Source organism: Raphanus sativus, chromosome 4 (genome assembly GCF_000801105.2).
Source record: "Raphanus sativus cultivar WK10039 chromosome 4, ASM80110v3, whole genome shotgun sequence".
NCBI lineage: Eukaryota > Viridiplantae > Streptophyta > Magnoliopsida > Brassicales > Brassicaceae > Raphanus > Raphanus sativus.
The window spans coordinates 48,263,199-48,288,352 of NC_079514.1; the positions used below are offsets into that span (position 1 = coordinate 48,263,199).

The 25,154-nt window shown below is 35.1% G+C and overlaps 5 protein-coding genes across 6 annotated transcripts; 3 read left to right on the forward strand and 2 right to left on the reverse strand.

Moving 5' to 3' along the window:
* Positions 1-4,852: 4,852 nt before the first annotated feature.
* On the forward strand, positions 4,853-7,382 carry LOC130494580 (guanylate kinase 2-like). Of its 2 annotated transcripts, none has more exons than XM_057009316.1 (10): positions 4,853-5,260; positions 5,351-5,434; positions 5,509-5,585; positions 5,661-5,790; positions 5,875-6,237; positions 6,314-6,435; positions 6,512-6,647; positions 6,729-6,774; positions 6,851-6,941; positions 7,030-7,382. In XM_057009316.1, the coding sequence occupies exons 1-10, from the start codon at positions 5,258-5,260 to the stop codon at positions 7,115-7,117; spliced, it is 1,140 nt and encodes a 379-aa protein (XP_056865296.1). In that variant the 5' UTR covers positions 4,853-5,257; the 3' UTR covers positions 7,118-7,382. The 2 variants fall into 2 exon arrangements, with proteins under 2 accessions (XP_056865296.1, XP_056865297.1); XM_057009317.1 differs by having other exon boundaries at positions 4,855-5,260; positions 7,033-7,382.
* Positions 7,383-8,261: 879 nt separating this feature from the next.
* LOC108832044 (acetylglutamate kinase, chloroplastic-like) lies at positions 8,262-9,658 on the reverse strand. Its single transcript, XM_018605539.2, has one exon. It carries the CDS (start codon positions 9,499-9,501, stop codon positions 8,482-8,484), a length of 1,020 nt encoding a protein of 339 aa, XP_018461041.2. The 5' UTR covers positions 9,502-9,658; the 3' UTR covers positions 8,262-8,481.
* A 3,627-nt stretch (positions 9,659-13,285) lies between these two features.
* On the forward strand, positions 13,286-14,272 carry LOC108832034 (dehydration-responsive element-binding protein 2F-like). Its single transcript, XM_057009596.1, has one exon. It carries the CDS (start codon positions 13,345-13,347, stop codon positions 14,092-14,094), a length of 750 nt encoding a protein of 249 aa, XP_056865576.1. The 5' UTR covers positions 13,286-13,344; the 3' UTR covers positions 14,095-14,272.
* A 444-nt stretch (positions 14,273-14,716) lies between these two features.
* Positions 14,717-17,075, reverse strand: LOC108830881 (adenylosuccinate synthetase, chloroplastic). The gene is made up of 4 exons (XM_057009595.1): positions 16,678-17,075; positions 15,540-16,232; positions 15,150-15,461; positions 14,717-15,052 (listed from the first exon to the last, which is right to left on the reverse strand). Exons 1-4 carry the CDS (start codon positions 16,975-16,977, stop codon positions 14,882-14,884), a joined length of 1,476 nt encoding a protein of 491 aa, XP_056865575.1. The 5' UTR covers positions 16,978-17,075; the 3' UTR covers positions 14,717-14,881.
* Positions 17,076-21,738: 4,663 nt separating this feature from the next.
* On the forward strand, positions 21,739-24,784 carry LOC108830877 (1-acyl-sn-glycerol-3-phosphate acyltransferase 2-like). Its single transcript, XM_018604446.2, has 11 exons — positions 21,739-21,972; positions 22,232-22,354; positions 22,526-22,565; positions 22,664-22,737; positions 23,040-23,099; positions 23,275-23,352; positions 23,467-23,625; positions 23,703-23,828; positions 23,969-24,061; positions 24,181-24,267; positions 24,341-24,784. The coding sequence occupies exons 1-11, from the start codon at positions 21,895-21,897 to the stop codon at positions 24,566-24,568; spliced, it is 1,146 nt and encodes a 381-aa protein (XP_018459948.1). The 5' UTR covers positions 21,739-21,894; the 3' UTR covers positions 24,569-24,784.
* Positions 24,785-25,154: the final 370 nt, after the last annotated feature.

A 25,154-nucleotide genomic window follows, 5' to 3' on the forward strand; every position in this document is an offset into this window, starting at 1 on the left:
AAGAAGAAGATGGAGCTGGAAATGTGAAATCAGAATCAGTTGAAACCAAAAACTTGGTACTTACTCTCGTACACCGATTGGGACATTACATTGGTCACAATAAAAGATAAACTATGTGAACTAAGTCTAATATATAACTGAAACAAAAAAGTTTTAAGAGAATCGTATAGAAACTTTTGTATTTAATGAAACTTGGTTAAGTTTTAGACAGCTGCTGTTTTGATATAAGAGTTACTTTTCCTTTTTAATCAAAATTTTTGACTATATTAGGATAGAAAACATATGATATTGAATAAAATATAAAATATGTAAGTTTATTGAATCTGAAATTTGAAGTGATTTGATTTTCAATGAGTTTTTAGATGATTGCAGGAGAATTAGAGAATTTGGTGTGATTTTTGTTAAAACACTATAGAATCTTATTTAAAACCGTGGGATTTGAATTTTTATTTTTATAACTAAAGAACTCCCTTCAAACAGTTTATAAACATTTAAAGCACTCTAAAATCTCTAACTTAAGTTTTGTTCGATAACAGTGGATTTCAGAGTATTTTATAAAATGTCAAGTTTAATAACACTGAATTTTAAAGTATTTTTTAAAATCAACATTTGAATAACAGTGTATTTGTTATTTTAATACAAATCACTTCAAATCTTTAATTGAATACATCCTCTAAATGTCTTACTATTATAGTATCTTGATATTACTTTTATGCTTAATTAAAATAATTACATAAATGCATTGTCTTCTCGGGAACCGAACTGTTCAGGCTGGAAAAATCTTTAGCTGAATAATTTTATAATAGACTTTGATTTGGTTTAGATCAGTTTGGATTTTATTGGTTTGGTTTGACTCATTAATACTATAATTGATAACTTTTGTTCATGGAGTAAGATAATAGACTAGTCCTATAAAAGAAGAACAAAATCTCAACCACAAGACTTAGATATATAAAGTTTAGAACCGAATTATTTGATCATACTACAATGTATGGGGCATCAAAAAAATAAAGGTTTTATACCTATACAAAAAAATAAAGGCATAAAAAAAATAAAGGTTGTCTGTTGGTGGAGCAATAGAAGTGAACGCTCCCTTCCCCTTTACGCCAATAGAGTGGGCGTTGTTGATTTCTCCATTATGCTTATTTCTAGATTTGGTTGCAGGTTTTTCTTGTCAAAGGTTTTCACTGTCTTTCACCTTTGTGTTTGTTTAGTGTTAAGAAGTGTTGGAGTATGAGTAGTTTGTTTATGTTTTAGTTGTATTGTTTCCCTGTCTCTTAGGGCTTAGTCTCCGGGGAAGCTTGTTTCCTCCGGCTCAGGTTCCGGCTTTGTATCCATCTATGTTTCAATCAAAGTGTTTCAAAGCGAAAAAAAAGTGCCTTTCCGGATTTGAATGAATCCTTAAGCATATTGACAAATTGTGTAATATATTAATACGTATGGTGCGAAGTTGGGCCGAGAGGGTTAATAATAATTGGTCGCATTTTCAGCAGACTCCAATCAACTAGCCCATATCAGCTCTGTTCTTTTACAAGACGTTGCGTCAGCAGCCAGCGACCAAACTTGTAACTGTTTTCTTGTTCACGCAAGTGGAGAGTAACACCGGGCAGTGGTGATTTTGCCTCTCAAAAGTAATCGCAGCGACTATTCTTACGCCGCTATTTTTTACAGCGACACAAACGGCACCGGAATTCCTTGCGAAAGTGATCGCAGCGGCAACATAATTATTTTTTTTGTTTATTTCGACGTTCAGTTTTGGATCGCTGAAGTTGATCGCATCGTTTGGATAACGCACAGGGCCATCATAGATTAGGACATGGTCATGTGATTTTTTTTGTTGACATGTCACCGAACGAAATTTGACGGATACCAATAAGAATTATGACCGTTGGAAACTTGTCAAAAATCAAATGCTTGGATCAAACGTTGGAAACACGTTAGCGTTCGCATCCACAAGGAGACCAAGTCCTAGTCCACGACGTTGCCTCATACATTCATATAATACTAGTAGTGTCACACATCATCTTTTGGTATTTACAAACAAAAAGAAAAGCAATCAACCAAAACAGAAATGGTTTCTTTTCTACATCAATATTTAAAAGTTCAGTTTAATTAAGTTCTGTAAAGTTAATATTTTGTCTTCTTCCAAGTTCCATTTCCTAGAGTTTCATTCGTAGTACTCAAACCTGAATTTATAGCTGGACCAAATCTGGCATCAACATCATCAGCTACTATATTTACAAGCATATACATAACAAAATTGTAGCCAAACCTAGTTTTTAAGTGTAAGTATTAAGTATATATACTGCCCGGTTTCCAATATGAGATATCAAACAAAGTCACACATCGGATATTAGACAAAAGAAAGTCTAATATATAAAGAAGAGTTGAACTCTAATTAGTACGAAACCTTTTGGGATGAAAACCAAAAGTAAATTCATGCGGACTTGCCATTAAGATCCAAAGTGGACAATATCGTACTAATCACACAAGATAGAGTTGGACACGGAGTTTCGCAATCCCAACAATTGGTATCAGAGCGGTTCGACGAAGATCTGCAAGAAAACCAAAATACCTTTTAAGTAAGAACGGGATCCTTTAAAGTGAAAGAGGAGATCAATGGCATAATCGCCAGAAGATCATGAAACCTGTGCTGTTGTGGGACAAATATCTTCAAAGGAATGAAAGATGTTATGGAAGATACATTCTCAAAGGAAATCCTGCGATTACTAGTACAAGGTGGTGCCGAGATGATCCGCTAAAGAAAATACACAAGAGATGAATTGTGGTCCTTAGTTTGAGGGGGAAAATATGAGATATCAAACAAAGTCCAACATCGAATATTAGACAAAAGAAAATCTAATATATAAAGAGGAGTTCAACTTTAATTAGTACGAAACATTTTGTGATGGAAACCAAAAGTAAATTCATGCGGGTTTGCCACTAAAACCCAAAGTAGACAATATCGTACTAATCAGATAAAATAGAGTTGGACATGGGCTCACACAATCCCAACATCCAATACTTCACCAACCACATCATCTTTATACCTTTGTGTATGCATAATTAAATCGTAATTTATACCCCCTTTTTTTTTTGCTAAATTATGGCTGCTGGGTGCTGGGTGCTGGGTGCTGGGTGCTGGCTGCTGCATATTATTAGGTGTACTTATTTATGTTGATGGCTAGTAAGTAAGTCTTAAAATATTACCCAGCTTATATATACTTTCAATTACCTGGATTAGTAAAGTAAACTAATATTATTGGTTAACTTTTATACAGTTAGAATACTTTTAAAAAACTCGATTGACACGCCATATAGCCGATGGATTGCACACATCTTGACAAATATATAGATTCAAAAGGTGTTTAATGTCGATCATGGATAATATTCTTTACGCAAATGGTCATAGTGGACTCGTCTTTGTACAAAGTATTGAAGTAAGTAAAAAAAAAAAAAAAAAAAAAAAAAGTATTGAAGTAATGAAAAAAGAGAATCTTAAGATACAAAATGAGGATGAGGGCAAAATCATGGCATGTTCTGATGTCCTTATCCACCTTTCATATTCAACATTGTAGAGTTAATGGTTTGGTCAAAATCATGTCATGTTTGAATGGAAGTTTGAAATTTGGGGGACAAAATCTCATGTTTCTAACCAATCCCATATGGCCTTGTGTCCTTGTCTAACATTATTGGTCCAGTTTCACATTTCAAGCCATTATATTATTGTTACCATCTTCTCTACGTTAACTCATTGTAGTACTTTTTGTTAGTCGCCTGAAAATTCTTCCAAAGTCTACTGTTTTTGGCTTGTCTCCCGAAGAAGGTTTTTAAATTTTCAAGGTTACTTAAAGCCAAACCCTTAAAACTGCAAGATTCATGCATCAAATTTTGTTTTTAACTTTAAGTAAAAAAAAATGTTTTTGAACAAAAATACCAGCTATATATAAGAAGAATGGAATAATTGGTGGAGTGACTGGTTTTTAGTTATTTTTCTGTAAGAAAAAAAAAACGCAAAAATTTAGTCAAAAAAAGAAAAAAAAAGATCTACTTGAATATGTTCTTAAAACAATTTTTTTCTCCACATTTGCTTCAAAATGGTTAAAATTGCTATTTTCAAATAAAACCACATTAGTCTTTCAATTGAAAAACTATTAACCTGTCCATAAAAAGATTTCACTCCCGATTAAGAATGAAACTCTATCTTTATACCAAATTAATAAATTAATATGTGTTCGAAGATACTAAGACAATTTATTAACCGTCTCTTATTTTTGTTTTTTTTTCCTCTAAGCTCTTATATAAGATAATTTTCTGTTGAATTTCACATTTTATAAAATAGTTTGTATTTTAAAAAATTATAACTAGAAAAAACTATCTATAAATTAAAAGTCTAAATCTAAAAAATTCTAAAAACCAAAGTTACAATTATAAATGTTCAACTTTCAAATTTACATATTATTTTTAACTACTAATCATATAAATGAAAATCTAATAATTCTTTAATATTTCATTTGCATAAAAAATTGATGTTTCAGGTTTTCCACATATATTAAAAATAAATATTTATTTATTTGTGAATTTTTTACATTGTTTTTTTTGTTTTCTAATAAATACTCAACCATTCATAATTTTATAATATAAAACAGAATGTATTAACTAAGGTCTCAAACATCAATCTTTTAAATACAAACGAAAATTCTGAAATATATTTTAAATAGGTATATTATAAGCTAATAAAATTTAAACTTAAATTGAATAATAACTATATAATTTAAGTTGAACAAAGAAAACTATAATTATATATATTTTCTTAAAAGGGATCGTATAGCTTTCCTCACACCATCCATCTGTCTCCAAGTTGTCTTGGGACTATGCAGATACATATATCTGCTTCCCATAGCTGATTGAGAAATTTCCATACATATCAATTGCCACAAACCAAAAAAAAAAAAAAACTGAAAACTTTTTTTCTCAAATCGATCCAAAAGCCTTCGTCTTTCCTCAACGTTTTCATATTCCTTTCTGGGTTTGGGTTCTTTTGTTTCATCGACCGTTTTTTTTTTTTTGACTGATTCATCGACCGTTTTTGTTTCATTGGTTCTGCAGAAAAGGTCTAACCTTTTATGTTTGGAGATTTAGAGGACATATTATTATTTTGTAGTCTCTGTGTGTGTTTTTGATTCTTTCTTTTGTGATTGTGCCCATAGCTCAGGGCTGAGTTTTGTCTTCTTGGAAGCTTAGAAAAAAAGCCTATATGGTGAGCCTCGATTCACTTCGTTGCTCTTCATTGTTTCATAGATGTCTTACATTGTTTTGTTTTGTATGATTTTGATTTCCTGTTAAATAGGGAGGAGCACCAGCTTTCTTTGTGGATCATCTGGAGAATGGACACACTAATGGCGATTCATCAGTTGAAATTGGAGATCGATCCGTAAGCCTCTCAAGTTTGATGTTTTGGAATTTTGAAATTGATTATTTGATTCAACATATCTTTTCTTTTTGCAGTATGTGATTGGTGGAAGTCATGAAGGGAACCCATTGTTCCTTGGAGTTCAGATTCATGACAAAATCACTAACAAGTGGTACGTGTTACATCTTGTTCTATTAGTTTCCTCTTCCATTAATGTCAAATATGAAGGAGTTGGTGTGTGTTTCAGGTCTAGTCCTACTGTTCTTGGAACAGGCCCTAAACCCTGCAAGGCTTACTCTGCCTTTGTTCTTAAACAAGGCCGGATCTTGTTTATCAAAAAAGGCTCAGCTTCCGACGACTCTATATGGTTCCTTGAGGTTAGCATCTGGAGACATCAGTGTTAACATACGAATATAATCTTGTCTGTTTGTTTTCTCATGTCTCTCTGGACATTGACTTAGGTGGATAGTCCTTTTGTCCGGGAACAAAGGAAACTCTTAGGGAAAGAGGTTGTTGCTTGGAGCAAAGGAGTGAGAGGAAACGCAGAGAAGCCTATTGTCATAAGCGGTCCTTCCGGAGTCGGCAAAGGAACGCTTATAACAATGCTCATGAAAGAGTTTCCTTCCATGTTCGGATTCTCTGTGAGCCACACAACTCGTTCTCCCAGGTGCATGGAGAAGAACGGTGTTCACTACCATTTCACTGATAAAAATGTGATGGAGAAAGAGATTAACGACGGGAAGTTTCTTGAGTTTGCTTCTGTTCATGGTAATCTGTACGGAACTAGTATTGAATCCGTTGAGGTTGTAACAGATTCAGGAAAGGTAATTGAAAAGATCATCATCTCTGTTTCATGTTACTGATCTTTAAAATGATCATTTTTGTTGTTGTTGTGTGTAGAGATGTATACTTGACATTGATGTTCAAGGAGCGAGGTCTGTGAAGGCGAGTTCTCTTGATGCGATGTTTATATTCGTGTGCCCTCCTTCAATGAAGGAGCTTGAAGATCGGCTCCGTGCCCGGTAAAAGAAACTCAGACTTTTACCGTATGAGTTGTTGAGATTCGTATCCTCAAGTTTCAAATGCTGTGAAAAACAGAGGAACTGAAACAGAGGAGCAGATCCAAAAGCGGCTTAGAAACGCTGAAGCGGAGATTAAAGCTGGGAAATCCTCAGGCATTTTTGGTCATATCTTGTATAATGACAACCTTGATGAATGCTACAAGAGCCTTAAGGTGACTTATCTTGACTTTTGCTTAGAAAAGAATCCTCTTTAAGCAGCTTGGTGATTGAATAACAATGGATCTCTGTTTCAGAATCTCTTGGGGATAGACAATGACACTCCGGTGAATGGTGTAGAAGGTAATAAAACCAAAAATCAATGTATATACTAATTAGGTTGAAAAGTAATCTTAATGGATTGTTTGATTAAAAGCAGTAGAAGGGATCAATCTTCCAAAGGAGCATACAGTAACAAAGATGGAAGATAAGATTTTGATTCAAGAAACAGGAGAAGCAGCTAAGAACATGTACACATGATGACTAAAGTTCTTGATTTATTTGCATCTCTCTATAGAGTTTTTTTTTTGTTGTTAATGAAACGGTCTTTTGGTGAAGCAGGATCGTGTTGGATTTATCTTCAATTAATGGAGGAGCACCGGGAAGAACAAGAGGGATCGGTTTGGGGACGTTGAAGTCCAGCTAACAAAGAGGGAAACATTTCGTGTTGTTTTTTATTCTTCTGTTTACTGAAAAGACTTAGAGGTTGAAAGGTTTACTAGATAGGCACTGATGATGATGATTATTATGATTATGATGATTCAAACAAAGACATGATCTCTTTTGAGTGATATTTTTTTTTGTTCCTTTTACTGGTATAAAGTTTTTGTTTACTCAAATCTTGTAAGAATCTCTATTCTTTGTTGGTATTATTATCAGGACATATATTAAGTATCAGAAGGTTGAAAGCACTGCAAGTGTTTTTTTTTAATGAGATTCCTCATCACTAGACACTAGCGTTTAGTATTTGTACATGACTCAAGAAACAGTTAGTGCCAGTTTACAGTTGAAATCAATCAGCCAATCAATTTGCTGAAAAGCATCTAAATAAGAGAAAAAGAAAGACAAAAGCTATTAAAATGAGAGAGAGCAACTTGTGGGACTTTGGAAAATGAGAGAGAGCAACTTGTGGGACTTTGGAATCTAAATGGGTCCTCGAAAGATTGAGACTTGGATAAGATTCGTCGGTCCAAAAGTCGGTGACTGTGAAATGAAGGCAGGTTCGTTGTATACCCTACCCAAGCGTTACTTTACTTGACGAAGACGACACCCATGATCCATTCCTGCTCCACCACACACTTGTCAAGTGTCACTCTGTGATCTGTAATACCAAATTGACAAGCGTGGCTCTCACATGCAGTTAAAAGTATCTTTCTTGGGCCAACCCAACAACATTTCATCTGGGTCAAGTGAGCCAGATAGTTAAACTTGGTACTACAATTCAAAGTTTGTGGGGGCTCTGAGTCCAGAAATAGTTAACCTTGGGAGGCCAAGCCTCTAAAGATGTTAACCAATTAGTCATGTCGGTTTTTTTCTCTCCTCTCCTATATAATCCTATCTATCTCCACATATGAGCCATTTAAAATCAGCAACTAACCAAACCATGAAAGATCTAACTAAGATATATTCTTCTGAGCAAGAGTGTATCTATCTATATTCTATACCAAACAACTTGGATCGGCTATGGCAAAAAAAATCAATTGCCACTACTAACTGAACCTATATGCCAGCACTGTTTATTTGCTTGAATCAGATAGGTTGACAAATCTATAAACAGTAACATAGCTAAGCAACAGAACAACTTATTGTATCCAAAAACGTAAACTTTCAAGACTAAGAAAAATCATACAACCAAAAGAGCTGCCAACAAAAATGTTTTCTAAGACTCATGATAGCTTTCTCTATCCCAAAACGTAAACTTTAAAGACATAATCATAGAACCACAAGAGCTGCCAACAAAATGTTTAGAGTCTCATAAGACAATCATGGGCATTCTCACTTGATTTTGGATCACCCAGTAATCATAGTACCAGCTCCTTCATCAGACATAATCTCATGAAGCAGAGAATGCTGTCTCCTCCCATCAATAATACTAGCTGTCTTCACTCCCTGTGCAAGAGACCTTATACAACACTTCACCTTAGGAATCATCCCACCACCAACTTTCCCATCTTCAATCATCTTCTTCACTCCCTTTATATCAATCTCCTTCACCAAGCTCCCCACATCCTCTCTATCCTCCAATATCCCGGCCACATCCGTCAACAGAATCAGCTTCTCAGCTCCAAGCGCCGCCGCGAGCTCCCCCGCCACCGTATCCGCATTGATGTTATAAGCCTGTCCAGCCTCATCAGCAGCCACGGATGCAATCACCGGAATGTAACCGGAACCAACGAGCGGACGCAGCACGCTCGGATCAACCCTCGCGACTTCTCCGACAAAACCTAACTGATCCGAGTTAGGAACCGGCCTCGCGGTGAGAAGACGACCGTCGTGTCCCGACAGCCCCACCGCTGTGGCTCCGGCGGCGTTGATCAGAGAAACGAGATTCTTGTTCACTTTTCCGACGAGAACCATGGAGACGATCTCCATCGTGGTGGCGTCGGTGACGCGGAGCCCGTCACGGAACTCGGCAGGGATGTTGAGCTGTTTCAGGTAGCGGTTGATGTCGGGACCTCCGCCGTGGACGAGGATGGGTCGGAGACCGACGCACGCGAGGAGGACGAGGTCGCTTACGACGGAGGCTTTGAGCTCCGGGGAGGTCATGGCCGCGCCGCCGTACTTGACGACGATGGTTTTGCCTCGGAATTTTTGGATGAAGGGTAGGGACTCGGAGAGGATCTCGAATCTGTAGTCCGGTGAAGGTGAGTTTGGAGGCGGTGACGATACGGCGGCGTTTATGGATAAACGGTGATGATTGTTGCGAGGTGGGAAGCGAAGGGATGGAGATTTGGGGGTTAGGGGTTTGAGAGGGTTGGAGATGGAGAGGGAGAAGGATTTAGGCGGTGTGTTGGATGTGACGGTGGCCATATCTCTGAGTGAATCGCACCGGAGGAGGAGGACGCGGCGGCGATAATACTGAAGCGAGAGAGTCTCTCAGTTCACTCTATACGAGCCACTAATTATTGTCCACGTGTACTTTAGCTTCAGACACTTACGAGTGCCTTACGACGTCTTAAAGCATAGCTAGAAACGACGCCGTGTGTATGTATCTCAGATTCTCAGGTTTACCTAAACTATTCAATGGTATATGTGGCAGTCAAACAGTAAATGTACCAATAATAATTCCCCACGTGGATTTAGAATCAAAGACTCCGCCTTGGTTCTAGTCATTTACGACGTCGTAAAGCGTAACTATAAATGACGCCGTGTGCTTGAACCGCAAGTCCGCAACAACCGTCGTTTAGTATTGCTGTTGTATGTCTGTCGTGCTGATCTTGTTTTTCAGACCTGCATTAACGGGCTGACTGGTTTTCCCGTTACCACCCGCAAACGCAGATTTTGCGGTTCATAGCGGTTGTTGGCATTTCGAAACAATCACAGAAAACGCTACAAATCGCTTCAAACCGCTCCGAACCTCTTAAAATTAAAAGCTGGTTCCAGCTAGCGTTTGCGGTTGCGGGATGGTAAATTTTTTTTTTAAAACAGAATAAATAAAAATAATACTAAAAATATCCAATAAAAATTTTCAATTGAAATAATAGAAATTGTAAAATGTATTCATATTATATTTCAATTTATATTATAAAAATTCAAAACTAAAATATTTTCTATAAATTTTTAAAATTGAATAATATGATTTTATAAATATAAATTTTATATTTATCATATTATTATGATTTTAATATTTTTTATAATTACATAAAATGTAAATATTGTTAAATTATTATTTAACAGATGTTGCATTTGGTAGTTTACCAGTCATAAGAGTCCCACAAACGCAATAATTTCTAACAGTTGTACCAGTCGTACAAATCTCTAGAAAACGCTTAAAACCACAACCATCTGCACCCGCAAACTCCCGCAACCGCAACCGCAACCGCTGCGGTTACACCAGTCAGGCCCTAAATCCTATCCTGATTCTGTAGGTATTGATACGTCAAGTAACTCTGCCCTAAGTTACATGATTCATTGTTTAATTGAAGACAAAACTGACTGCTTATCTATCCTGAAGCCGAAAACTGAACACTAAATTGGTGAAAAGCCCATTCCTATTCCATTTCGTCTATGCATGCCAAACGTTATTATCAGTACTTCTCAAATGCTCCCTGAGTCTGCAAAGAAGATGTTTTGCCCGAAAAGTTCTTCCACGGTTCCACCTCTTGTTAATTCATTTCCTCAAAGTACTTTTTGACTGCTTGCACTCATTTTGAATTCCGTTAAATCTGTTTGTAACTTGTTTTAATCTAATGCAGTTCATACCTGCGCTTTGAGGTTCGAGCAGATTGTATACAGGTCCTATTCCTGTCATATACCATCTAAATTATAAACTTCTCTCTTATGCATCTGATCTACTGAAACTTGCCCTAAGGTTTCTTGAACACGGATCCCAAAAGGTACCAGAAGACAAGTCACAGAAACGATATTGTGAAGTGTTGTTTTCTTTCCACATGAAACTAGTCACGTTATGCTCGTGACATATATATATTTGTTTTGTGTAGGAGAAGCTCTCTGGTGTAAAACTGATGGCATCAGTTATGGTGAGTGAAGACGTGATACTGGAACACATATCAGAAGGACTTACTCGAAGTAAGATCAGTTTTGTCCAAAGCTCTTTGTCAGATCCTCCTCAAGACGTACGTGAAGTCTTTGATAAGCTATTGTCACCCCCCTCCCCCTCTCATAATGTCTTTTTCTTCACTAAGATCAGATTGTATACATATATATTATTTATTATATATTTTACCTTCTCTCCATTTTGTGTGTCACGTGAGAAAGAAATTAGTATGTAGATGTTTTTTTTTTGTCAACATTAGTATGTAGATGTATGTGGCATTTGTAGCAAGCGATGAGCCTAATCATTTTTTTTTGTATTTTTCTCATGGAAAATTAGCTTTTAAGCAAAAAAGAAGTATCAATTTAAAACTTTATTTTATTTAATGTCGTATAAACTGTTTATGTTCTGCTAGAAGTTGCTACTAAAAGTGAATGTGCACTGAGCTAAATTAAGCCTACCATAACCAATTAGTATTACAAAATCTTATTGTATAAAGTTGAACACTTCGAACTTCGAACTTAAAATTTAATCTATAAATTTTGATGTGTTAAAATTATGTTTTATGTTAAACTTTAAAAATAAGAAAGTTTTTACTTTTAATAGTTTTACCTTTTTATTTTTATTGTTTCTATTTTATAATTTAATTTTGAAGATTCTATTCAAGTAAATCGAATCGACACGTTCAGTAATTCCAAGTTTCACAAACAACATGCATTCTAGATTTCCAATTATAAAGAACTTACGTTTAATAGATACAATAAAGAAACTGTTTGGAGCTTGGGGCAACACAATGGAAATGGATTACAAATATAATACTTGATTGCATATATATAGACCAATTATTTTGCAAATTCACATAGTCTTGAGTATGACCATACGGTCAAATAAAAAATAATTGTCTAGTGTAATGTATAATCACTTTTATTTTACTAATAAGTACAGTAAATGGATTTCAATAAGCAACATGGTCATTAGTAGGATGTGGGGAATGAGCATGGGATATAGATGAAGGGAGCGGCGAATAAATCTGAAGAATCTCTAAAAACACTTTCGAGTACATCCTCACGACAGAACACGTGATTCTTGTGTGTGTGTGTGTGTGTGTGTGGCTCGTGACTTTGCCTCTCTTTTCTCGCTTCAGTCCAATTCTCCTCCTCAGAACACCTTTACATTTGTCTCACTATATATCACTCTAATAACATTGCACATAACTAAAATGAATCCAAATGAACAATTACAATCAAAAGTTAGAGAAATTCGTCTCAATTATGTTTGCAGCAATGTGAATTGACTATATTCACAAAATTTTAACAATATATATTCCAACATTTGAATCGCCACACAATAACAAAATCAAAATTTAAATAATTTATTATATTGGTTTTTTTTGGAGAAAAAATATATTGGTTTTATTGGTATCATGGTTTCGTAATGAACGACGCAACAGAATTGAGAAAATTTAAATTTACGAAGTTATTTTTATTAAAGTTTTTCCAATTGAATCAGAACCAATAAAAAATGCTTACACTTTTCTTTTGCTCAATTATAGTTTGATCAGTGTATTCTTTTACACCAAACAGATAAAATTGACATTCAATATTGTTACTGTTTTGAGATCCGGATCAGAATTTCTTATTAATAAAAAAAATCTGGCTGAACTGTTTAAAAAAAAATTCTTATCAACACAAGTGAAAAATATATTGAAATGTGCCAAGCTTTAACCGAACAGGTGAAAACAAAGTTTCAAAGGGTAAATATTACTTTTCAAAATGTAAAATCGAAAACGAATGGAAATATCAGAATATGCCTATCGTCTCTAATGAATTGCCACGAGTGTGAAATTTCAATCATCAAAGTGGATAGCAATATGGCATTACTACTACTTTTTGAAATATAATTTGATATCTACAAAAACTAAGGATTATTTTTAAAAATCTTTTCCGACAAGAAAAGAAGAAGACATCAGACTTCTTTTTCTCTCTCTGAAAATAACAGAAGAAAGCAACGGTCACATGCGCGGGTGAAAAAAAATAAAAAATTCTCTGTGAAGTGAAGTGAAGTGAACCGTGACACTATTTAAACACTCAACTCTTTCTAAGTTTCTCATTATCAAAACATCCTCTCTTCTTTCTCCTTCACTCTCTGCAACACCAAAAATGGAGAAGCCATCCTCAATGAAGCAATGGAAGAAAGGTCCTGCTCGTGGGAAAGGCGGTCCTCAAAACGCTCTTTGTCGGTACCGAGGAGTCAGGCAAAGAACGTGGGGAAAATGGGTGGCTGAGATCAGAGAACCCAAGAAGAGGGCAAGACTCTGGCTTGGTTCTTTCGCTACTGCTGAAGAAGCAGCCATGGCTTATGACAAAGCAGCGTTGAAACTCTATGGCCAAGACGCTTATCTCAACTTACCTCATCTTCAGCAGAAACAAGGGCCTCCTGTCAACAAAACTCAGAGGTTCAAATGGGTGCCTTCAAGGAAGTTCATCTCTATGTTCCCTTCTCGTGGTTTGCTTAACGTGAATGCTCAGCCTAGCCTTCACGTTATCCAGCAAAGACTAGATGAGCTAAAGAAAAACGGACTTCTATCTCAATCCTCTATTAACCTTCTTGATGAGCAGAAGAAACCAGAGGTGGACCTGAACGAGTTTCTTCAGCAGATGGGGATCTTGAAGGATAAGTGTCAAGCAGAAGCAAGTGAAGTAGGAGAATGTCAGTACACTCCACCATGGAAAGAACAAGAAGAAAATGTAAGTCCTTTCACAGATCAGAGTCTAGGCAGTGAGACTGTGATTGATGAGATGCCAGGAAGTGAAACCTCAGCTATGCATTTCGACTTCAGCAATTTCGAAAGCTATGATGATCTAGGTTTCCCTTCCATCTGGAACTTCTGTGGAAGCTTAGATGAGTGAGAGAGATGTGTTGCACATCAGTTTCAAAAGTACACGTGTTGAGTTAGGTTTAGTGTTTTTGTAATAGTGTAGCTAGCTGCATGGATAGAAAGAGATATGCTCAGAGTGCAGTCTCTGCAGCAATAAAATGAGTCAGTGTACTTCTGAATATGAACAAGTTGTTCTGTTTTTTTTGGTATTCATTTTTTCTCAAGAGTTACTAAGAAGTAGTGAAAGTCACAGTACTTAAAAGAATGATATATGTTTTGTACATGCAACCATGCAAAAAAGCTTACCTACCATGGATAACAAACAGTACATAAAGATCATGGATGGTATGAACAAATCTACCTGTAAAACAAGATGTTTGCCTTTAAAAAGACCAGCAGCGCAAACTTGCTGTCATGAAAAAAAAACGACAAAACTGAATAACAAAAAGACGCATCACATGATGCATTAGCACCCTAAGAAAGGTTCCAATGCCAAAGACTAATCAGAATCTGAGTGAGAGAGGCATTATCTCCGTGACACTAATCTTATAGAATGTCCTATCCGTTTCAGACTTTCAGTCAATGTCTACAGATCTTCTGACAGGTGGAAAAGGATGTACAGTAAAATCAAAAACGAAAAAGTAAACTTCAAGAATTCAAACAAACTCAATTCCTTATTCCTCTTCATTCCGATATAAGAAACAATTCAACAGATACATTAGTCACTCACTACAAAGCGAGTAAACATCTCAAGTAACTTTGATGCTTCATCAAATCTTTAAGTCTGGAAGAGCCAAAAAAAAAGTATAACCTAAAACTCATTTATATATAAGGGCATCACGGCCAGGTCCAATACCAATGTAATGAATGGGCACACCCACTAGTTCTTCAATCCTCTCAACATATTGCTGTGCAGCCTTTGGAAGATCCGCGTAGTTTCTGATGGAGGATATGTCAGACTTCCATCCAGGCAACACTTCATACTCCACCTAACATACATTTTCACATATATAAACAAGAGTTTAGAGAAGTTGCCATATCAATTTTTTGAGACAGCCAAACATATGTTAGAGAACAACACTTTACTTGCAGTTCTTCAAGAAGGCGAAGATCACCAGGGAAGGAGTCAACACGGGTGCCATCACTCTTTTTATAAGCCACGCCCAGCTGGATTTCTTCTAGGTCAGAAAGTACATCAAGCTTAGTGAGATTAAGTGATGCAAATCCATTGATTTGGCAAGAGAATCTCAAGGCAACAAGGTCAAGCCAGCCACATCGACGAGGACGACCAGTTGTAGTGCCAAACTCCTGTCCAGCCAACCTAAGAAGGTCACCACCTGGTCCTAAATTCTCTGTTGGGAATGGTCCTGAACCAACTCTTGTAGTGTATGCTTTCACCTGACAAAAAAAAAACAGAACCATCACAATGCTTTCATGTCTCTTTACAATATATGAGTGAATAATATTAAGACTTACCACTCCAATTAGATCACCAACAGCTCTTGGAGCAATACCAAGACCAGTACAGATCCCACCAGCTGATGGACTAGAGGAAGTAACAAAAGGATAAGTACCAAAGTCAATGTCCAGCATCGTAGCTTGACCACCTTCTACCAAAACCTTCCTCTTCTGAGAAATAGCATCATTCATGAAATGAACCGTGTCAGTTATATAAGGCTCCAACCTCTCAGCATATCTCTTATACGCTTCCACTTCTTCCTTAAGCATCTCCGGAGTATACTTAAACCCTTTAAACCTTGCAGCTGCATCCGCTAGCAAAACCTCAAGCTTCTGAGGCAAAGTATCCATATGCCTGAGATCACCCACTCTAATACCATTCCTTATCACTTTACTAGAGTAGCAAGGACCGATTCCTCTCTTGGTTGTGCCGATGAATGACTTCGCGAGCTCAGACTCTCTGAGACCATCAACCTCTTGGTGGAAATCAAACAAGAGATGAGCACGGTCTGAGACCAAGATCCTTCCTTTACAGGAGACACCGTTGGACTCTAAACCATCAATCTCTTTGAAGAGACCTGGTAAATGAACCACAACTCCGTTGCCAATCACACAAGTGGTGTCCTCGTTGAGTATACCAGAAGGCACAAGGTGAAGAGCAAACTTCTTTCCCTCTGAGTTGTATATAGTGTGCCCAGCATTAGCTCCACCCTATGTTTACAAACCAAAACAGATAAAGACTTAAACTTTGCAACTGCCCTCAACACAAAGTTAACAACTTCCAATCCAAAACAGAGAAAGACTTAAACTTTGCAACTGCCTTCGATACAAAGTTAACAACTTTCAATCCAAAACAACCAAAGACTTAAACTTTGTAACTGCCCTCTATACAAAGTTAACAACTTCCAATACAAACAACCAAAGACTTAAACTTTGTAACTGCCTTCGATACAAAGTTAACAGCTTTCAATCCAAAACAACCAAAGACTTAAACTTTGTAACTGCCTTCGATACAAAATTAACAGCTTTCAATCCAAAACAACCAAAGACTTAAACTTTGTAACTGCCCTCTATACAAAGTCAACAACTTTCAATACTAATGTTTGTGATTCTCTAAGATTAACGAAAGGGACAGAAAAGGTGTGAACTTTTTTACCTGACAGCGAGCGACGATGTCGAAGTGTTGTGCTAAAATGTCAACGAGTTTGCCTTTGCCTTCGTCTCCCCACTGGCAACCTAGCACACCTGAGACTTGACTCAGTGATTCAATTCGTTGGAGAGGTTGCTCGGTGGTGGTTGAATCAGCGGTGACGCTTAGTGACGCTGAGACAGTTGGGCGTTTAGATGAGTAGGAAACGAAGCTACGAGGGTGGTGGAGTTGAGGATAACGGCGGTGGCATGGACCTCCGACGGCGAATCTTGGCTTGGAGTTTAGAGAGAGAGAGGATAGAGACATCTTTGGAGAGAGAGAGAGAGAGGATGAAGCAGCGGTTTCAAGTGTTAGGGTTCGCCGGCACTCGACAAGAGCTTGTTCAAACTGTGTTCAGGTAGGTGGATTTAAAATGACCGTTGTGTCCTTTGGCTCATGGAATATGTTCTCTGGATCAACCAAGCTGTACCGAACCGGGTAGAACAAATCGATTTAACAAAGAATCCTTCAAACCGAACCATACAAAATTGGTTTTATATCTGTTATTATTAGTTTTGGTGTTCATTTGAAAATTTCATACTTTCTAGTTACAGTCAGTTGAACTGAAAGTATCGTGTGAATTTCAGTTAAACCTAGACTAAACCGGTCTAGGCTATAAAACACAAATCAAGAAGCCAAGAACTAAACTGAATTAAACATGATATGATTGACAGTGTGTTCCAACTATTTTTTATTGAAATTCTGACCAACTTGTTTATGAAAACATTTTTGAAGCAGACTTATCCGCTTTACAACTTATACTCGTCTCGATGGATCATTATGTAGCTTTCAATTCAATGTTATTGTTTTGTAGATTGTAATTTGTTACAATTTACAAGCAGGGTTCATGGATTTTTAAGCACTAAACGAATGGTCTAACATCTTAGTAAATATATGTATACACACGATAAGAAAATATTTCTACAAACAAAATTAAAGAAAAACCTCATCAAATCACTAAAATATTAACATGAAATGAAATCATAATGATATAGCAAATTACAATGAAAGGAATGAACTGTAAATTGTAACTAGTTACAGACTACAAAACATCAGTGCCAAGTACCAGATCATCCAAATACATGGATCATATCTAGGAAATCAATTTTACATCATTTCATTTCACAAAACAACAATTCAGTTGCAACAAAATCTGCACTATGATTACACAATTTGCATGTTGAAGACAAGCTCCATAAGTTGATCTAAATAAAGAAAATGTATACTAATGAAATAACACTATCACAAAATTTGTGATGACTGTTTCCTTCACACTGATGCATCAGTCGCTGAATTCATCAAAAACTTCTTAGCAGTCCAAGCCGGTTAGAGAATATTCTCTTGAGGCGAAGAAAATAGTCGAAAAAGCTACAAAATTGATTTTTTTTTTGTCAAACAGTTACAAAACTGATTTAGGTAAGGAATACTTGAATCACTACCAATAACCACATGAGACTCTCTGGCATTGATTTAGCTAAGCAATGTTTGCAACACTCCCAAGAACCAAATCATCCAAGTAAAGAACACTCAACTGAACTTATACTCTCACATTAACTTCTTAATCTTATATTCTTAGTCATATTAACCGTTTATTATTCTAGATTTTCTTACTAAAAGTATTCTTGACAAAATCAAGATCTCAGACGACATGACCTTAGATGGCGCTCAATATTTTCTGTTTTTTATTTTCAAATGAAAACGGTTGTACTACCATAAAACTATAAATGTTAATGTTTGCAACACTCCCAAGAACCAAATCATCCAAGTAAAGAACACTCAACTGAACTTATACTCTCACATTAAATTCTTAATCTTATATTCTTAGTCATATTAACCGTTTATTATTCTAGATTTTCTTACTAAAACATATTTTCTGTTTTTTATTTTCAAATGAAAACGGTTGTACTACCATAAAACTATAAATATTTTCCTTATATTTTCTGTTTTAAATGAAGGTCTGATAGATGAATCAAATATCAAGTACACATATTCATGCATATTACAATGTTAAACAGTTCATCCAAGCAAGGTTTATTGAACTTGTAAATAAAAATGTGAAGATGTATCATGTATCCAATGCCAGTGACATCATAAATTTCTCAATAGGTAAAAATCAAGGATTCAGCAAAAAAAAAAGACAAGCCTTATCAGTTGGATGGAAGACCAACTATTATTATTACATGAACCGCATGTTTCTATGGAAGTATCAAACGACAAGGACTTCTTATCTGCCATCAAGGAAATAGAACACAAAGGTTTTCAAGCGTTGGTCTTGCTTGAGGAATCAATAGATTGACAATTGTATTTATAAATCCATATAAATAAACAATTTCAAATCATTTTATTTCACAAAATAACAATTTAATTGCAACAAACACTACGCTATGCTTACACATTTTGTGAAAACGATTGAAGAAAATCTCCAAAATTTGATATAAATTAAGAAGTTGTATACTAAGGAAATAAACTACAAGTTCAAGTAGTTGCATTATTACTCACAATGCTGGTGATTCTCATGAAAATATCTCCAACATTTTAGATGTAGTGACTACATATCCCGGCCGGTCCAAGAACCATAACCATAAAGCTGTCAAGAAGCATCTAGACAATCATTTTTCTGCAATGTTCCAAATCCACAATCCTATACAACAATCTCCAAAAAAAAAATATAAATAACTGACGGAGCTATTGGCCAAGTGAATTGAGTTACCCAAGCGATAGTTGGAAAAGTCACAAAGAAAACGATCACCCATGTAAAAAGAACTCATCTGAGTTTATTTTATCATATTAATTGTTTTTATTGCATATTTTGTTTTGAAAAATATTTTGGACATAATCAAGCTCTCAAACTACATGAGCTAAGATGGTGAGCAGGTGATTAGTCCTAGCAGCCAGCATCACCATTTTGTGAGACTTCAAATCCAGTGGCATTTGTTGATAAATAAAGAAGACGTTGACAAAAAAACGAAAAAAAAAAAAAGAAGACCAGTTACATTTCTCTCTAGCAGTTGTATTTATAAAATTTCTGCTCGAGTTTTCATCTAACAGTAATAATACCTTTGTACCTCTATAGTTATATAATAATTATAAAAAAAATTGATCAAAATGAAACAAGTTAAAAGACTACAATTAATTAAAACAAAAATGAGACACACCAAATATTTTGATTATAGTACAGTTATATTTATATGCAATTATGATTTTTCTGTAAATATAAACTACTACGTTAGGATACCATATGTTATATAATTATATATAAATTAAATTTCTTTAGCATATAAGAAAAAATTACAGAAATATTTTTTACATATATTTGTGGGTTAAGAACTAAATTATACAAATATCATTACAAAGAAACGGACATACTGCATATGATTACAAAGAACCGAATGTACACCGAATCAACTTTTCAATTGTTATTATTTTATAAAATAAATTTTGATTAATATTTATATACAAAGAAAAACATAAATATATAGTAAAAACATAAATATTAAAATTAAACTTTTTAAAAAATAATTAATACAAAAAATATACCAGTCCTTAGTTGAGTTTTAAAAAGGTCCATCTGATTAATTAATTAACTACTAGATGATAACAACTTTAAGTTGTATCTAAATATTTTAAATAATATATATTTTGTTATCAATAATTTTTTTACATTTTTATTAGAGATGGCATGCGGATAGGTATCATTTGGTTTGGTTAGGTTCGGTTTGGATCTTTGCAAATTTGGTTAGAATCTTTATATGTTCGGTTTGGGCTTAGGCTCAGATAACTCATTTAATTTTTTAAAAACTTAAAGTTCATATATAATTTAAGTTTCTCAAAACATAAAAATAAAATAATATGTTACATATAAATTCGAATAATATATACCAAAATACTTAAACTTAACATAAAAATTGGTTTAACTTAAATATTTGGATAGAAAATGAATAGATATTTTCGGTATTTTTGGTATTTTGAGTAATGTTTTAATATTTTAAATATATAATTTTGACTATTTTTATATATTTCTAAGTATTTTGGACAATTAAAAAGCATCTTAAGTATTTTGTATATTTCTTTTAGATATTATTTTTTTTAAACATAATATATTTAAGTATATAAATTTGGTTCGAATATACATACTCGGATACCCGAAATATTTTGGTCCGGATCGGATTCGGTTTCAGTTTTTTAGATACCAAAATTTTAAACATGTTGAGATATCTAACCAATTTGATTAAAGTTCTGTACTATTTTCTGGATTGGATTTGGTTCGGTTATTTGGATTCGAATTTTTTTCCCAACCATATAATTTTTATTGTAACCAAATTTCAAACGAAAGTGACGATGGTTCATACTGATTTTGGGTATGCAACAATTTCTAACCAAAATATTTTCTATTATATACGTGATGTATTTAGTTAATCATTAAAAAATATTCAGGGCTGAACTGAAAAAAAAGTTACCTTTGATAAAAAAATTTCAATGTGAGGCTTGTACCATTTTTAGTAATTTATAGTCGTTTTAAAAAATTCGAAATATAACATATAAGAAAAAATATAATTTTTTTATTATATGCTTAATGTAATTGTTTAATTTCTTTTAACAAATAAAATTTAATGAAAAGTATAGAGGATAAAAAAATTATTATCAAATCTTTATTATTCATAATCATTAATGGTGATATATATGTCAATCATATTAGGAAGTCTCGTATCTTTTATTTAAAGAAATAATAGAGAATATTCTTTTGTATATTAATAATTAATTTAATAATTATTTAATAAAAACTATAATATATTTGTAGATGGACCAACTTATTTCTCTAACAATTCTGAGAATGATTCTCATAATGACACGTGGCTATCAAACAATGTTGCAATGCTCGAGAATTAATATATAGGGGATAAGAGATAGCGGAAGCTTCCAAAAAAATATAAAACAAATTGAGGGGCTAGATTGAAATAATGAGAGTAACGCCCATTCCGTGTTGAGAAAGTGTTGAAGTGTCATCGTGATCATCTCCTTATATAAATCAAATCAATAAATTTGCAAGCTGGTCGGTGTTCAAACTCGCCGTTTAGTTTTACCGTAAATCTCGGAACGAGTTTAGTTTTACGTAAATCTCGGAACGAGTTTTGCGGTATTGGAACTTGCTCCGTCGCTGATTCCTTCCCTGTCATATTAGTTTACATGGCGATGGCTGCAGCTGTAATAGTGCCTTTAGGCCTTCTCTTCTTCATCTCCGGTCTCCTTGTGAACCTCCTTCAGGTGTTACTCCTCCTCGTGAACCTCTCTTCTTCTTTTTCTACCTTATCTGTATTGATTCACTGCTTTTTAGGGTTTCGTACACTGAATAGTCTCTTCTCCATATTTAGGGTTTAAGTATCAAATTCCTTGAGGTTTATATTGATTCTCTAGAATAATGGAAAGTGTTACTCCATCTCTATAAGTGTCGAAGAGCCTCTGTCTCTGTACTTGGTTTACTTCAGTTTGATGTTTACAATTATTTTTATTTTTTTTATTTCAGGCAATATGTTATGTACTCATTAGACCTCTGTCTAAGAACACATACAGAAAAATCAACCGGGTGGTTGCAGAAACCTTGTGGCTAGAGCTTGTCTGGATCGTTGACTGGTGGGCAGGAGTAAAGGTATCCTCTTCTTTTCCCTATTTAGTAATATGACTAGATGTGCATTATCATTTTTACGGTAGCTTATGTAAGTCAAGGAACAGAGTGAGATTAGTGTACACATTACCTCATGTAGATATTTTTCTTTAAGTTATATGACTTCCTCTGAGACTTTCTTTTTTTTTGCACTAGATCAAAGTTTTCGCTGATAATGAGACATTTAATCGAATGGGTAAGTTTCTGCTTATCGGGAATCAAAAAATATTGAAAGATCCTATATATGTATACAAATGTGTAACTTCAGTGACTGTTTCTATACTTTTGTTCCAGGCAAAGAACATGCTCTTGTCGTTTGTAATCACCGAAGTGATATTGATTGGCTTGTTGGATGGATTCTGGCTCAGGTACATGATTTAATCTCAGGTTTTCATGTGTCTTGCTCCTAGACAATCGTTTTTGCTTGTATGAATTAATGGGTCTCATGAACATAGACTTCTTCGTGAACTAGCTAGTATAGTATGTGCACTGGGATCAAGTGTTGCTTTCTAGTTTTTAGTGAATATAGATTCTCTTAGTAGAAGGTTACAGTGCCCAATAAATCAACTGATGAGATAGGAAAGAATATAGCATCATATCTGCTCTAAAAGAGTCCATGTATGCTGCTTACATCTTTTAATTTATTGTTTCGTATATCTTTTTCTTGCAGAGGTCAGGTTGCCTGGGAAGCGCATTAGCTGTAACCAAGAAGTCTTCCAAATTTCTTCCAGTATGTGAATTTATTAAGTTTACTGATCTGCTATTTTTTTTTTAAAAAATAGTAATCTTGAATTGTATCTCTTATGATCTGCTTTAAGTTAAAAATTTAATAACACCTCTTCTCCTTCTTATTCTGTCACATACTTTAAAGTATTCATAAACATAGAATTGTCACACATATATAGGTCATAGGCTGGTCAATGTGGTTCTCGGAATATTTATTTCTGGAAAGAAATTGGGCAAAGGATGAAAACACTATAAAGGTATGTGTCTATATTCTTCTTGTGCACCTAATTTAGTTTTTGCTTCTAAATAACCATGAAGATGCAGAATCTTCATTTCCAGACTATGACTATGTGTGTGTATCTAAATTATAGTCAGGTCTTCGACGCTTGAGCGACTTCCCTCAACCTTTCTGGTTAGCTCTTTTTGTGGAGGGAACCCGCTTTACAGAGACAAAACTTAAAGCAGCACAAGAGTACGCAGCTTCGTCTGAGTTGCCTATCCCTCGTAATGTCTTGATTCCTCGTACCAAAGTAAGTTGGAATATTATTTGTTTGAATCTTTTTATACTTATGTTTTCATCACATCGACTTGGTGGTCACTATTTCAGGGTTTTGTGTCGTCTGTTAGTAATATGCGTTCATTTGTCCCATCCATTTATGATATGACCGTGGCTATTCCTAAAACTTCTCCACCCCCAACAATGCTAAGACTATTCAAAGGACAACCTTCTGTGGTAAGCAAATAAAAATATGAAAATAGATCTTCGTTAAGTAACATTTATTACTTACATCTTGCTCTCGTCTCACACCATATTTCATAGTATTTACTTCATTATCCATTCCCCCCCCCCCAAACCATTGCTGCTGGTTTCAGGTACATGTTCACATAAAGCGTCACTCGATGAAAGACTTGCCTGAATCAGATGAGGCAATTGCACAGTGGTGCACAGATCAGTTTGTGGCTAAGGTAAATATTATATGTTTACTGAATATTTCCACTTCTTGGTTGTTGGCAACATACTTGGTTAAGATTTGATAGAGAATATTTCGTTTTGGACACACTCTCATCTCGGTTCTGTGGTACAGGATGCACTGTTAGACGAACACATAGCTGCAGACACTTTCCCGGGTCAGCAAGAACAGAACATTGGCCGTCCCATAAAGTCTCTTGCAGTGAGTCTCTCAAAACATCTCTTGTATCCATCCATAAAAAAACTCAAAATAATCTTTTCATCTTTTCTTTCAGGTGGTTCTATCATGGGCCTGCATACTAACTCTCGGAGCAATGAAATTCTTACACTGGTCAAATCTCTGTTCCTCATGGAAAGGCATGGCGTTGTCGGCGCTTGGTCTAGGTATCATCACTCTCTGTATGCAGATACTTATCCGTTCCTCTCAGTCAGAACGTTCGACCCCAGCCAAGCCAAATGACCATCACCACGCAGGATCATCATCCCAAATAGAAAATAAGTAAAAAGATGGATCTAACAGTAGTAACATATTATACAACAAACAAGACAAGAACCGTATCAGTGTTCAGCTACTACTATTACTAATACGATTTACTCAGCCTATGTCTCTTAGTCGTTTGATGTAAAGTGTAATGTAGTCCTTGTGTAACTTTCTATTATTTGATTGGAATATGGGATTGATTCTTAAGACTTTCCTTCTTGAAACTGTTTTTAGTTTTCTTTATTTCTTAAAATCATTCGACAGAATTTGTTGTTACAAAAGATTCTTGGACAAGACAAAAGATTCTTGGAAAAGATTCTAGCTTGTAGAAGTTGATATAATTGAAGGAGAATTGAAAGAGACAATGAAGGTTATGTTTTTGAGGAAGTTGGAAGATGCTACAGAGACTCGCATGAAAATGCACTGTAGAACCAGCTGCATAAAGGTTGAGAAAGACACGGATAATAATGATTCTGTTAGTTGAAAGCAAAGTAAAGATGAGGATGATGACGGTGAGGGTATAGAGGCTGATGATCTTGATGAAGATGCACAGAAACGTAAGAAGCAAGCAACAGATGAGCAGGGTTATGAGGAAAGTTGTGACGATG

Excerpts from the sequence above, each read along its gene's own strand:
- LOC130494580 (XM_057009316.1), top strand. Across the intron at positions 6,775-6,850 it reads TCCGGTGAATGGTGTAGAAG|TAGAAGGGATCAATCTTCCA; the intron begins GTAATAAAACCA and ends GATTAAAAGCAG. Across the intron at positions 6,942-7,029 it reads GGAGAAGCAGCTAAGAACAT|CAGGATCGTGTTGGATTTAT; the intron begins GTACACATGATG and ends CTTTTGGTGAAG.
- LOC108832044 (XM_018605539.2), bottom strand. The coding sequence starts at position 9,501 with ATGGCCACCGTCACATCCAACACACCGCCTAAATCCTTCTCCCTCTCC.
- LOC108832034 (XM_057009596.1), top strand. The coding sequence starts at position 13,345 with ATGGAGAAGCCATCCTCAATGAAGCAATGGAAGAAAGGTCCTGCTCGT.
- LOC108830881 (XM_057009595.1), bottom strand. The coding sequence starts at position 16,977 with ATGTCTCTATCCTCTCTCTCTCTAAACTCCAAGCCAAGATTCGCCGTC. Across the intron at positions 16,233-16,677 it reads ACATCGTCGCTCGCTGTCAG|GGTGGAGCTAATGCTGGGCA; the intron begins GTAAAAAAGTTC and ends TTGTAAACATAG. Across the intron at positions 15,462-15,539 it reads TTGGTGATCTAATTGGAGTG|GTGAAAGCATACACTACAAG; the intron begins GTAAGTCTTAAT and ends TTTTTTTGTCAG.
- LOC108830877 (XM_018604446.2), top strand. The coding sequence starts at position 21,895 with ATGGCGATGGCTGCAGCTGTAATAGTGCCTTTAGGCCTTCTCTTCTTC. Across the intron at positions 21,973-22,231 it reads TCCTTGTGAACCTCCTTCAG|GCAATATGTTATGTACTCAT; the intron begins GTGTTACTCCTC and ends TTTTTATTTCAG. Across the intron at positions 23,626-23,702 it reads TCTTGATTCCTCGTACCAAA|GGTTTTGTGTCGTCTGTTAG; the intron begins GTAAGTTGGAAT and ends TCACTATTTCAG.